Below are 15191 nucleotides of genomic sequence, written 5' to 3' on the forward strand. Positions count from 1 at the left end.
TATTTCTGCATCCCAAGTACAAATCTGTCTATTGATCCTGCTCTTTTAATGAAGTCAATAAACTTGCATAATGTTTCACTCTCACTTAATTATAGTCATGCCATCCAATGACCTTGGTGCAAGTTCTCCTAATTTTTAGGTACAATTAACTGATTTTAATATTACTAATAGTTGGCAATACTGAAGAAATCCCTCATTTCGGTAGCTCGTGGTGGATGAGGCTGAAACTCGTAGTTGATGTGGCAGATTGTAATTTTTTCTCGGAGAATTATTTTTAGGAGTGTGTGATAATTGAAATAAGAAAAGTGTACATATAACGGCCTTTTAATGTATAAAATGAACCGATACGGTGGCCAGCGGCCGGAAAATGCCCTGAAACGGGCCAATGGTAAGTCTCGCTCTAACAATATGGTTAATCACAATGTTTTAGCGTCATATCACAGAAGAGGCAGAAATCTTGCTTACTTTTCACACATTCGATTTACTTACATAATGTAGGAAATATTAAATAATAATATTGTTATTTTATAACATTGTATCATTTTGTCTGTTCTATTTCCATTGACAGAAGTATATACATTATTAGAGTCGATCTTATCTATAAACTCAGTTTGAAAGGCATCTGAACATATGGTATTATTACAGGACATTGTTATCTTTTGAAGAAATCTTCTGTTATAAGCTAGAACTTTGAAGAAAACCACATCTTGAAATCTAATGATAATATGTTAAACATACTGTTATAAATTTCCTCTATGAATGGATACTATGCCTTGTTCATGTCATCTAATAAGCTAGTGTGTGCTCAGTGAAACTAGACGTGTACAAAGATTAGACCTACGATATTTGGTTTGACTGTGTGAAAAACTGATAAAGTATCAATGTAAAATTTTCCAATATGTTCCTTGAAGATTGTAAATGGTTCATTAACCTGTCGGTTAATATATGCATCCGGATGACTGCAATGGCTTGTTAACCTTTGGAGAAGAAACTGCGAATTTACACATGTATGAAACTAGGGCATGTTCCTAAAAATAAGAAATGGAAAAATTTTGCACTAAATAAAAGGGTAGGCATGAGTTTACAATACCGGACCACTCTCCAATTTCTATAAAATTGGCCTACTTACTAATTTCGGTGTCCTGATGACGTATCTGTAGTTCATATGGTAAATCTCTGTTATATCGGAGACACATTTCTTCATTTTTACAGAAGAAACTACGGCTAGAATGTACAATATAAAGAAAGTCTCTAATTCACTTCATACTTCTTATACTTACTTCTTATGCACTCCTAGAGACGTATCTCGAGTTACGAGACGGGGGTCGCTTGTTAAAATTGAATATTTATTTGTAGAAGTTGTAAAATAACGTTGTTAATTACATCGATAATTATCCATAAAGAAACACGGGCACCATCTTCCATGTCAGAACAAATGACGTTCGAAATTCCTTGCGCCGTCTACAGCGTTGCCACACTGTTCAGAGCATTGGTCGTTGAAAGTGATAATTTAGGCGGGAGAGAAAATTATTAACGTGACATAGCCCCACGAACCATCACGGGGACGAATTATGCCTACTAGGTTAGGTTAGGCCTGTTAGGTTAGGTTCCATTAGCACTCCTTTCGTTCAATTTAGCATATACGGACAACTACAGGTAAGTTTGGCAACAGTGCTTCAACGTTGATTTCAGGAAAGTATGGCGTCTCCTGTATTGATGAAACGTTGTTGGTCAGTTACGTGCTACAAAACTATAAATTTCTTATTGAAAGTGATCATTGGTTCACAAATCATTCACGGATAACCATTTCAGGTAATGTTAGGTTAGCTTTAGTTATGTTAGGCAAGCATAGTTATAATATTTCGTTTGTAAAAATACGCAAATACTCCACCGTTGATTTTAGGAAAAATGGCGTGTTTTTTGAAACATTGTTCGTCATTTACATGCTACAAAACAACGAATTCCGTATTCAAAGTGATTATTTGCCCAAAAACCATTCACGGAAGGTTAGGTTAGGCAAGCATAGTTATAACATTTCGTTTGTAAAACTTATAAAATTTCGTTCGTAAAACTACAGATATAAACCTTCATAAAAATTGGAAAAAAAATATTTTTTTTTTCAAATTTCTGACTTCGCCGCCGATTCTTAATAACACATTCGTGATTAGGAGGCCAAAATTAGTTAGTAAACCAAAAATTAAAAAAATTGGAGACTTTCTCTATATTGTAAATTCGCTCTGAAACTACTTACGGAAATGAGTTTCTGTAGCATTTTGAATGTTCGTGGAGGTATTTTCTCACCGTACAACAAGAAATAAGCACTTTTGATTTAATAAACTTGCATTTTGTGCAAAGCGACAAAAATTATGCCGTTGTTTCCATTATGTACCTGCAGATGGCGCGAGCATCGAAAGTCACACGGTCTCGCCAGTGTTTCCAAACGTGCCTTATTTTTACAAGAATTTTTTTAAATTTTTTTTTAACTATGCTTACCTAACCCAACCAAACCTTGCTTTGCTGGAAATGGTCCATGGGGCTATCGTGAATGGTTTTTGGGGCTATCCGTCAATGGTTCATGGGGCTATTGTGAATGGTTTTTGGGGTTATCCGTCAATGGTTTGTGATGACATAATGAACACGAAATTAGGTATTTTTCGGTTAAGAAGGTTGAAACACTGCATACCCACTCCAAATCGACAAAACACAAGCACACACACAGCTGTGTGCGCCATATTGTATGTTCCACAACGGAAGAAAGGACCAAAAGAATTGCTCGTAATGTGAAAAATCTAAGTTATTTTCATGTAAAAAGCATAATGGCACCTTCAACTATGTTCCGCAATACACAATTTGTAAGTACGAACCATTTGAAACTGAAAATATCCGATAGAAATGTGTCTCCGATATAACAGACATTTACCGTTCATATTTGGCGGCAACTTGTTAAAATTGTACATTTACGTGTAGAACTTGTAAAATAACCTTGCGATTTACCACGGTGATTGTCTGTAGACAGCAATTCGGAACCATCTTTCTTTCGCAATTCGCTAATGGTCTTCCTTTACGCACAACAATCTTGCTGACGTCGGACGAGGAATGCCTACAAGGTTAGGTTAGGTTCCATTAGCATAAATACATAGAAAAAATAATATTTTAGCTAAGAGAACTAACTATACCTTGTCTTGCCTGTTGATTTCTTCATGTTGGGAAAATGGCGTCTTCCGTGGAGTTATTGTTCTTATGGTAGGGTTACGTTACGTTAAGAAAACAGTTTATTTCATTTTTTTCTCAATTTCCATACTTGACCGCCAATTATTACATGCAGATTCGTGATTAGGAGTTCACAATTAGTGAGTAGGCGAAATTTCATAGAAATTGGAGAGTGGTCCGGTATTGTAAACTCTTCGCAAAAAGGGTATTCATAGACAGGGCTTGAAAAATCCCGGTCGCCATGGCGACTAAAATTTTCAGCCTGGCGACTGTGATCTTTTGCTGTATTATGTACGAAATTTTGAAGACTCTTTATTCTTTATTTCCGTGGGCGAGGTTCAGCCTGAGGCTGTTCTGCCACCTAACCCGTGTCATGGAGTGTGGCCAATATTTAAGCACATGTTGCGTGCGTCTGTTGACAAAATTTCAATCTGCTAGTGTTGCCATTTACGGAGGATATGTACCAAAAATGGCACTTTTTCACCACTCAACCTATAAAATCGCCAGTCAAAGATCTATCAAATGCTGCACATGATCAATATTGGTCGCAAATGACACGTTGACATGGCATCCGACATCTAATTATAACCCTTTGATAATTTCTTACATATTTTTCTCACTCAAAAATGCATTTATGGAAAAATTTTAACACTGCCTTTCGCCAGTTATTAATTTATCTAATTTTCTGTGTGGCGTAAACTGATATTTTTTAGCATTGAAAAATATCTTCATGGATGAGGCTTTATAATGCAGAAAACCCGGTGTAAATATATCTTACGCTTTTCAAGATATACATTTTCAAAGTTTGGGTTGAGCGACTTTTGAAACACCATATTATGCACAATTGCTAGTAGGTGGTTTCCTGGTGCCTGATATTCAGAGCTGGCGCCTAGCTCTGAAGAAGATTTTTCGAGCACTGTTCATAGATATAGCATATTGATGAAATTTTAGTAATTTCACCAATATTTCTATGTATCAGTCTATACTGGTACAAGACTGATTAATGTAACATAATTTACTGATTTTGATATTATGTCGTGTTAAATATATCTCTCCGTGTGTTTGTGTTTAGTTTTACATGTCCTTAACACGTTCACTGGTGGTCCATTTTGCATTGCATATGCAACAGACTGTTATCTAAATGTATTGCACACGTCAAAATCTGTTACCTTGATTTTGTTTATAACACAAGTATTTTTATAATTTGTCAATGTACAATTAATTTATCTCATTTTGGAGGGAGTCACACGGTGTTTGTCATTGTGTTATATCACTTCTAACTGCAAAACTTTGATAACAGTTCGTTATATCGGAGACCCATTTCTTCATTTTTACAGAAGAAACTACATACGGAAATTAGTTTCTCCAAGTTTTCCAATGTTCGTCGAGGTATTTTCTTTCATCGTGGAATATATTTGACCGGAAAATGATGTATTTTTCAAGAGAAATATCTCGCTGACGCACATTTGCCATTGATTTCGCTACGTGAACTGCATTCTGCATACGTTTGATGACGTAAGCCCCTGTCAGTGTTTAAAACCCCTTTTTTTAAAAATTTACTATTCCCCAAACACCTGTAACTTCTTCGTTTCATCATTTTTAACATCCATACTTACCTATCTGCTTCGCGGAACATTGTTTAAGGTGTATTCACGTTTTTGTGATGAAAGTAATTACAATTTTTCACTTTACGAGCACTTCTTTCTTTTAGTTTTCTTGCGGAAAACACAATATGGCGCATACACCTTCATGCCTCATCGCACGTCGTTCTTGTGTTTTGTCGATTTTCATCTGCTATGCAGTGTTTCAACCTTCGTAACCGAAAAAATACAAAGTTGAAAGGAATGACTTAAGATGACCGGACTCTTCTCCGATTTTCTTCATATTTGGCATACTCACTAATTGAGGCCTCCTAATCACGAATCTGAAGTTAAAAGTTGTCGGAAATGTCTTAGAAATTGCAAAATAAGTGAAAATAAGGTGTTAGTTTTCGGAATGGAAACCGTCTATTTTCGAGAATTTTTTTGTTTCACAAGGAAAAATATATATAGTCCTGATACTACCACGACACCAAATTTTAATTATGTTTGCCTAACCTAACTGAAACTAACCTAACCACACGTCAATGGTTCGCAATTATTTTGCAATTTCTAGACGTTTCCGACATATTTTAACTTCAGATTCATCATTAGCAGGCCTCAATTAGTAAGTATGTCAAATATGAAAAAAATCTGAGAGTGGTCCGGTCATCTTAAGTCATACCAGTTGAATTTTTTTTTAAAACTTTTTCCCATTGTTTTACGAACAAATTTTTTACTATGCTTGCCTAAACTAACCTTGCCGGAAATGGTTCTTGGGGCTATCCGTGAATGGTTTTTGGGGCTATGCATCAATGGTTTGTGGCACCACGCATCCACGACACGTCATGTTTGTATTTTTGGTTGGAAACACAGAAGGTTGCAACACTGCATCCCAATGAACATCAACAAAACACAAGCACGACGTGTATCTTCTAAGAAATAAACTTGTTTTCGTTTCGGAATCTACAAATTCAGACAAGACTTCGTTTTCTTGCACACACATTAATAAGAGGGCATAGAGAGTGAAGAATACTTCCAGAACAATGAACATGAAAAACCACTGTAAAAATGGTAACTGCATACACCTACTCACAACACTTCACAGGCAATAACACAACTCTTCAATTGTTGTGGAGTTGTGTAAAAAAGATTTGCAAACAGTCTAGGTTGATCTTCAGAGTCGGCACAGTACTATTGTGTGGCCTTCCGAATGTTGTTTTGGTTGCAAACTGCATCTTTTTCTATGTGTTCGATCAAGCTTAGATGGAAGATGTTCCATAAGCCTTGGCATTGCTACAGGCGGTAAGGTTTTTTCTGAAAATACCACCATGACTATAAACATTTTCAGTATCACAAACATCATCATTATCTGAGTCAATTGTCATATCCAATACATCATACGTTCTATGCCAAGAGTCTTCCGAATCAACCAGGCATGTAGCCAGGGAGAGAGTTCGGGGGCGATGAACTCCCCCCCTGAAATCCTACAAATATCAAATTTAAATAGTGTGTAGTGGTAATTAATTTTACTTCATTAGCATAATCTTTTACAATAAGTTGTAATATACTGAGAAATTCATATTCAATGCTTCTGTACCTCCAATATTTTTCCTGTAGATGACAGCTACTAATAATAAGGGATGACCTCCCCCCCAAAAAAATATCTTGGCTACGGGCCTGGAATCAACACATTGTTCACTGGAGACGTCGAATGATGCCTGTGCAATTTTATGTAACTCTGCTCCTTTCAATGTCCTGTTTAACCATTCAGTACATTGTATCTTGGTTCTCGACAGCCCTGCAACATATGGTTCCATAGCAACAACACAAAATGCATAACTAGAAACCAGTGGTGTAAACCAATACAGTATTATTTATGTCCCTCAGAAGCTGGAACAAATGCAACCTCTTGCACCAATAATGGACTCACAACCGGCAAATGCTAATTAACAGTGTCAGATGTTGGCTTCTCTCGGCACTGAATGTATTAATTGTATGTTTTTAGGTTCTATTGTGATTTTCCAATTACCAATACATTGTTGTTTCGTCTTTATTGTGTTCTGTTTTGTTTTGTCTTTTTTATTGTCAATTTGTAGACTGTATTCTGACAAGGGATAGGTGGGAGAATAACATAAATATAGTTATTATTTTTATTATTAAGTATTGTGATCGTATTAACATCACGTAATATATTAGCAGCAGTCCATATCAGAATAGCTTGTGGTATATTTCCAACTCCATTGTGTGCAGGAAAAGAAATTACTTGTCAGCTTGTCACCCACACGAAAATAAATTCACACCTACACAAGCTTGATACACACTAACTAAAGAATGCATGTAATAGACCAGGCCACGCCATAGATCACATGCACGTGCAGTATCAAACCTGGTGAAAATAGCTAAAAAGCTAGCTGCACCACCTGGAGAAGAAATTCACTTAGTTCAATTATGTTAAATTATGCTCATGTTTGACTTGGCTACAATTTTGTATATTAAGGAACCCGAGCTGTAAGTTTTTTTAAAAATAAATACTCTGTAATATAGTGCATACTATGGGAAGGAAGGGGATAAGTAACCAATGTTGTGACCACAATAACGGCAGCTATTTTATAAATGTTTTAGGCTGAAAAGCGTATAGTAACTATACTGCGGGATATGAAAATGCAAGCTTCAAGGTCAACTGTCTCCCTGCTCCCCTCTTTGCTCCTTGGCAAACGGTGTTGCCGCATTTGTATCTTTGTCTCGTCACAAAGGGATGCAGTTCTTTGATGTAACTGGTTCTGTAAAGTTGACTACGTGAGTGACACTAATAGTGCCGATGACAATGAAAATATCCTTCGTATGCCACAGCAACGAGAATCATAACTGATCGAAGTTATATGCCTCGGAAATTCTGTAAAGAGAGAAGAACATATCCAGATAAGATAATTTTGATAAGAAGTATTGTGTATGATTGCGGAGAGTATCCAAATGCTGAAAAGTGACACTTGATTTAGCAGAAAGAAATTAACTTACATGTTAAAAAGATTAGTGTTACGAATTGTGCAGAATGTAAAGAAAAGTATAAAATCATAACCGAAAAGTGTAAAATATTGTAATACAAGGGAGAGAGCATCAGCCCAACATGGCGACAGTGCTCTTCCCATGTGCGACCTTGAGGATCACATTTTTGTGTCCCACAGTATACACACATTAGTGAATAATTTGGTTTTGCATTTGAATGAAAGTGGTCAAAGCGTTTCAAGATGGTGGACACAAAAAAATGATTTTTCTCACGTTGAATAGCTCCAAATGCTCATGATGGTCTCACTCTGTCTAAACTACATTTTTGGAGATTAAGAAGATAACCTCTTACCAGTTTTAGGTCATCACTTAACCTATAATTTGGTAATAAAAATACTTTACAATATATTGCATGGTTGGAGAGGTAAATAATACTTTGACCGTGGTAACTGCTGTAAAATTAGATCTTTTGACCTGAAATTTTCAAAGCAGCCAGCTGTTTTAGAAAATGGATCTGTTATTACATTTGGACATCTATCAGTCATAACAATTAAATATGATGGATCAATTTGGCATGCTTGATACATGGTGTGAATTCTTTAACTATAATGACGTAACGTAAATTAAACAATATTAATTAGTTTCTTGTTCAGTCAACTAGAAACAATACAAATTGAATATTCAAATACATAACTCCAAAAAAATGTCATTTTTTAAAATATATGTTTTTGGGCATAATCTGAAAAAACCAATAAAACCCAGTTTTGCCTGGCTTTCTCTGAATCCAGTCCCCAAAATACCAAGGTGTTTTGCTTTTTAAAAGCCCAGGCAAATGGGCACCCCTGATATCTAACAATACACATTGTTAAGTATTTTTTTTAATATTTGCTTCATAAGAAATTACACAAGAATAGGTAAACAATGTACTTATGAGAGACTTGCATTTGCTATTGTGCATTATTTGAATACCACATAATTGAAAGCGTATGGTGATGCAATACAGAACTTCATGTGAAATTTAAATGGCAGGTGTGTAAGTTAATGTCTCATAGATTTCAGTTCTATTTAATCACAAATGTTACTAATTCCAGAGTTCATCGAAGTCGGAAAACCTGCGAGGGCTCTTGACACATTGTATGAGGTTTTCCGAAATAAAAAATGGGCCTACAGCTGGAGCGAGACTGTGCTGGAACCAATCATGTTCAAGTACTTGGACCTCTGTGTGGAGCTGAAGAAGTCTCACATTGCCAAGGAAGGTCTTTTCCAGTACAGGAACATGTTTCAGTCGGTGAGTGGTTATTCGTTGTTAGAGAAAAGACAAGGAACTGTGTTTTTATTTTGTTCCTTTGATGGTAATTTACAGGAGCTTCTACTGCAATAAGATGTCTACTGATGAAGCTTTCGGACTATAATGATAAGCGACACTTGTCATTTGCCAACAAACCTTCAGAAACAAATGCAACCCTTCATACTAGAGTGACAGAGAAGGTTACACATGTCACTTTTTGCTTACATAGCACTCGGAATATTTTTTTGCAAACTGGAAGTGTCCGTGTCATTTATCACTTTGGTCTGAACCCGTGATCGCTTTCCATTCTCCAAAGTATGCAATTATTATTGGTAACAGTCGGTAAGTGTTAATGTTCACAAATCTTACTGGTTAACTGGGAATAATAGTTCATTGAACATTTCAAGGCTATTAAATCTTTGCATATTGCCAGTGTAACAGCAGGGGCAATGTAAATAATGTACAAAAACACAAATAATACCAGTGGTTTGCTCTTGATACCAATGCATTTATGTGTTGAAACATTGAATTAATAAATTAATATCAACCACAAGAAGTATTAAACTCTACTACGTTGTTACATGTTATTCAACTTTGTGATTGTTTGAGAGATTTGTAGGACAAACTAAATATTTTTTCCATTATTTATAACGTTACAATGTTGAAAGCATTTTGTTTCAATTTCTTTCCTACTTATTATGTATAAGAATGTTTGTTACAGCACACTATTTAGTGCTTTTGAAATTACTGTTCAAATATCTTCACATTTAATTTGTTCCAGAAAGAATCCTGTTTAATGGTTGGAAACATGTATGCAATAGTTGATCGTGTAGTGTAATTAGTGTTGCAATGTATGCAATGTAATGTATGCAATAGTTGATCGTGTAATGTAATTAGTGTTTCCCTAAAGTTGAAAACTAAATACAGTTTCTGCCATCATGAAAGTTCTAAACATTATCATGAGAAAATGACATAATATATATTTCCTTTTTTTGTTTTACCAAGGAATTAGAAAAGAAGTTTGAAAAATTAAGCATAGCAGGGGAAATATAAGTAATTATGTTTAATTACTGGATGCCTGTCTGTTAGGTAATTTTAAATTTTATGACAAATTCAACCTTTTTTTATGTCTGCAGTAAAATTCCATTCGTTGTGTAATGTTTTTGCATTCCAGGTAAATGTAAACTCACTGGAAAATGTGATTCGTGGCTACCTCCGAACAGCTGAGGAAAGGACAGAGCAGGCGAGGGAAGAGTCGCAGCAAGCTGTTGTTGATATTGATGACCTGGATAACTTGACAACACCAGAAAGCATTCTGCTGAGGTAACTAATATGTTTTTATTGTGTATTTATCACTGGTAGATATAGTGAAACCCCAATTTTACATTCTCTGGTTTTACATTTTCCCGCATTATACATTCAATCTTCATGGTCCCAATAGAGCAAAATGCTATAAAATTTTCCCGGATTTTACAGTTTTCTACATTGTAAGATCTTTCATCTTGGTTCCCTGAAAAACGTAAAATTGAGGTTGCAGTGTATACGTAAAGAAGCCGTGGTAGCTCAGTCGTTAGGGCATCTGACTACCATGCGAGAGACCTGGGTTTGATCCCCGGCGGGGGAGAACCAGAAATTTTTCCAGCTGTTCAAGCGGCTCCGGTCCCCACCCAGCATTGTATAAAGTGGGTACCTGGAAGAAACTCTGGGGGGTAAAGGCAACCAGCGCCATGGTGCTGATCACATTACCCCCACCTTCGGCCGTGATCAAGAAAGTGTGGGGCCCTAACTCCACACCCCCTATACACCTTCATGGCGTGGTGCACAGCACAGAGGAGCACTTTTTTTTAACTGTATTCATAAAATACAAGTATGGTTGAATGTACAAGGTAACCAAAAAATTTCTTGTCGTTCTAGAGCAGTGATAAACAAAGAGCAATACAGTGGACTGTACGTACCTTTAGGTTTCGAAGTAATCTCCATCAGCATCCAACACCTTTTGCCAACGTTCCTGCAGCTGCACAATACCCTGGTGATAAAACTCGGCGGGCTTGGATGCATAGAAGTCCGTGAGTGCGTTCCACAGGTCTCCCTCATTTGCGAAGGATCTCCCACGGAGGTGGTTGTCGAGGGAATGAAACAGGTGGTAATCTGTTGGTGCAAGGTCCGGTGAATATGGTGGATGGAACAGTGTCTCCCAGCCAAGTTGCTGAAGGGTCTCCCGGGTCCTCTTTGCCACATGTGGCTTGGCATTGTCGTGCAGGAACAGCACACCCTTGCGATTCACCAATGCTGGCTCCTTCTGCCGCAATGCATGGTGCACCCTTTGCAATTGCTGAGAGTAGAGTCAGCAGTGATGGTCTGACCAGCTGGAAGGAGCTCGTAATGCAACACTTGCCGACAATTCCATCATACAGAGAGCATAACCTTTCGTGGGTGCAGAGGTGGTCTTGAGGTGTGAGGAACAGGGTCGCGTGGCGACAACCAATGTCTGGTACGCTTGGGAGTGTCATAGAGGACCCACTTTTCGTCACCAGTGAGCAAGGAGAAACAGGCTGTCACTCGTTGTTCCTTGTTGACAATGTGTGGGGTACCCACTTGCTTAACTTGTATGACTTGCCTATCCCATGCAGGTGAAGTCTGACTGTTTCAGCGGAAACATTGAACCTTTCTGCAAGTCCATCACATGTTAGACAACTGTCCTCGTCGATGGCTGCTTTCAGGGCCTCGTCATCCAACACATGTGGTCGTCCACTGCGTGGTTCATCCAAAAGGCTCACATCTCCCGAACGGAATTTCTGGAACCACTGCCTGGCAGTGCGTTCGTTCACGGCATTCTCCCCAAATGCCTGGCAAATGCAGCGACTTGATGCGGCAGCTGACAGGCCCACTTTAAAGTCATACAACAAACACACGCAAACAAGCTGCTTCGATACCTCCATTTCTCTTCGACACTGGACGAGCTATGACTGCTGTGTGTGCGCATCGTGCCTGTATTACTGACAGTCGATGGTCAGACTAACTCCCGATTGCTTGGCTGGCACGTGCGTCATTTCGTTTCCTCTCTGTGAGCGCATGATTAATGGGACATCAAAAACAGCAAGAACTTTTTTGGTTACCTTGTACATCCAGTAGTATGTCTAATATCAAATCTTTTACAAGAATATATCAAAACTCCCTTGCTTTTACTTTGTGTTAATTTTCAAATTATAATTTGAATGATAATTATCACAGATTGTTTATGTATAACAAAATCATTGATGACAATTCATCAGTAAGTATAAAGGTAACCAAGAAAGTTCTGTCAGTTTCTGAAGACGTTGAATGTCACATGCTCCACACACTTCAAGTTAGACTGGTAATATGCACTTTATGGTAGTCATGTACACATTCAACCAGCAGGTTGGCACAGTTCTACATGAGGGCAGGTGAAGCACCAGCATGATATGGGTCTATGCTACTGTATGAGTTTGAACTTGGAACAAACAAAACAGCAGCAGGTAAGAAAATATGACACACTTTTGCCGATGGGGTGTATGAGTGGACAGTGCAACAGTGGTTTAAAAGATTGGAGGACAACTGTGAATCTCTCAAAGATGCCCACATGCTGGAAGACCAACAGCCATAGACGATAATGCTCTGCAGGCATCTATTAAGGTGAACAATGATCAAACATGTGACGATTCATGAGTTCCGTGGCAGTGCAGAAACTATTTGACATCACCTCCATTAACTTGGAAAATGGTATAAAGTGTGTTGCTGAATGTGACACAAGCAGATTCCTGCATTTCCTTGCCAAATGCAAGTGAGAAGTAGGTTCTTTATGATACTCCATCGTGGTTAACATCACACAAACCTGTTCCAAAACAACCTACAGCACCACTGCATGAAAAGAAGTTTATGCTCTGTGCTTAGTGGGCTACCCAGGATTTCTTGCATTGTGAACGAACTGCTGCCATCTGGCCTGACAATTAGTGCAACTGTGTTATCTTAACAGGTGGAACATGTTCACAAGAAACTGAAAACTGCCACCAACACTTGTGAGTGGCAAAGCTGTGGTGTTCTGGTGAATAATATGAGAATACAACTTCATACTCGCCACCATTGACATCTCTGTCTGGCAGTGACAGTTCCACATGGGTAGAACAGCAGAAGAGAAAAATCTGGCAAAATCTTATCTGCCTTGCTAGCTCAGTTGGTGGAGAAATGGGATATGCCAGAAGACCCAGGTTTGAGTCCTGTTCGAGCCTGCATTTTTGCACATAAATATCTAGGAGTGTGAAATTATAGAGGAAGTACTTAACCTTTGTATTTGTACCTACCTTGCTGATGTAGAAGCTAACATTAATGAAATTCATGGTGTTTTCAATTATATTTGTTTGACAGTGCTGTGAGTGGTGAAGATGCCCAGGATCGAAGTGATCGAACCATCCTCACGCCCTGGGTGAAATTCCTGTGGGAGTCTTATTGCCAGTGTCTGGAGCTCCTAAGGACCAATGCACATGTTGAAACCTTATACCATGATATAGCCCGACTGGTGAGTTTTCTTGTACTCATTTTTTTCATTTCAGATTTTCTTTAAGCTGATTCAAATTTAGTGTGTATGTAAATACATGCCTTACGCTATGTCCAACGTGGATACGGGCAGCGCGGTGCGTGCGGTGTGATGCGAGCGCCGCACCGCAGATATGTGCGTGAACGCAGGGAGTGTCCAACGTTACTGCGTGCGATTGTGTTGAGCAGTTCCGACGAACATGGCTTCCAGTTCGGTGCGCTCCGTGCTATTAATGGAAAGTAATGTAATTAAAATGAAAATATTGAAGGAACACAAGAGACGTCACAGACAAAAGACGCACACAATTTTCAGAAATAGGTTGTCGTATGGAGAATTTCATCATCTGTATCCGCAGCTACGAGCAGATGAAAATGCATTTCATCAGTACACACGAATGACAATAAACACCTTTGACTATATTGTGAAAAGATTGGATGGTGCTTGTTATCATTAATTCCTGTACTCTCAGCTACGGAATCCCACTCCGTATCAACAATTAAACGATCTTTGTAACGAGGGTTTCTTTTATCCCACAACATATTTCTTCTTTGCACTTCTGCAATAAGCCCTTCCATCTTTCTTGGCGACTGGCCACCGGACGGCAAATGCGATACAAAACAAACCTGTTTGAAAATCAAACGTTGCGTGCGTTGCGAGCGGACGAATCGCACGCGTCACGTGTCTACGTAGGACGGGCTCATTTCTGACTACAGGTTTGATCGGATACGACTGCCGCGTTGCTCGCATCGCCCCGCACGCACCGTGCTGCCCGTATCCACGTTGGACATAGCGTTATACTTACATCTGAGACCACAACTCTAGATATTTGCCAGTTTCAGTCTCTCTTAATGACACAATGGTAGGAGATTTAAGGGGAATAGTGGCACTAAAGTTGATCTACATCTTTACAATTCTTATTCCGTATTTACTCATGTATAATGGGTACTTTTTTTTTACAAAATTTTTGTCCCCAAAAACTGTGGGGCATGTTATACACAGAATAATTCGGACAGCCACCATGAAACCACACATGTTTTCACTATGTCACTGGGTATAACACATATACAATCGACAGGCAGAAATACAAATTACCAAGTTGGATTTCTAATTTCATTAAAAGAAAAAAAACACTATAAAACATAATTGTTAACTTTGTAACATTTTGCGACACTGAGAAAGACTGTGCTGTTCTGGCAGAATTCTAGCATGCACCTCCCATCACATGGGATGTGTATCAGCGGTATTTGTCGGGTGAAAAATAATAGAAAATAACTTCCTGGGTGCTGCAAATCCATAACGTAATTTTGATCTCGCTTCTACTACAAAATGAACAAGTTGGTTACAGAAGTGAAAGCTAGATGCTAGACACAGTGGAGGAAGAGGGGAGATTGTGTACGTTGGTGACTCATTGTATACACAAGATGATATTCTCCTCTTGATTCGCATAGCAACAGCTTTATGGCCGACAACTAAGAAAACCATTTCTTGATCTTGAATTGTACAGCTCATTATGTACAAGAAATAATTGCTTGTTGCCTTTCCCCATCAAAAACCAGTG

General features: G+C 38.2%; 1 protein-coding gene across 2 annotated transcripts in view; it reads left to right on the forward strand.

The window, feature by feature from the left end:
* Positions 1-202: 202 nt before the first annotated feature.
* eIF3a (eukaryotic translation initiation factor 3 subunit a) overlaps positions 203-15191 on the forward strand; it is a 77527-nt gene continuing 62538 nt past the window's right edge. For both annotated transcript variants that reach the window (XM_083116329.1, XM_083116330.1), the window contains exons 1-4: positions 203-388; positions 8885-9081; positions 10256-10404; positions 13465-13615. In XM_083116329.1, coding sequence (XP_082972455.1) covers positions 328-388; positions 8885-9081; positions 10256-10404; positions 13465-13615 — 558 coding nt within the window. In that variant the 5' untranslated portion in view covers positions 203-327. The remainder of the gene's footprint in view (positions 389-8884; positions 9082-10255; positions 10405-13464; positions 13616-15191) is intronic.

Source organism: Lepisma saccharinum, unplaced genomic scaffold, assembly GCF_977018435.1.
Source record: "Lepisma saccharinum unplaced genomic scaffold, izLepSacc3.1 HAP1_SCAFFOLD_588, whole genome shotgun sequence".
In the NCBI taxonomy this organism is placed as follows: Eukaryota; Metazoa; Arthropoda; class Insecta; order Zygentoma; family Lepismatidae; genus Lepisma; species Lepisma saccharinum.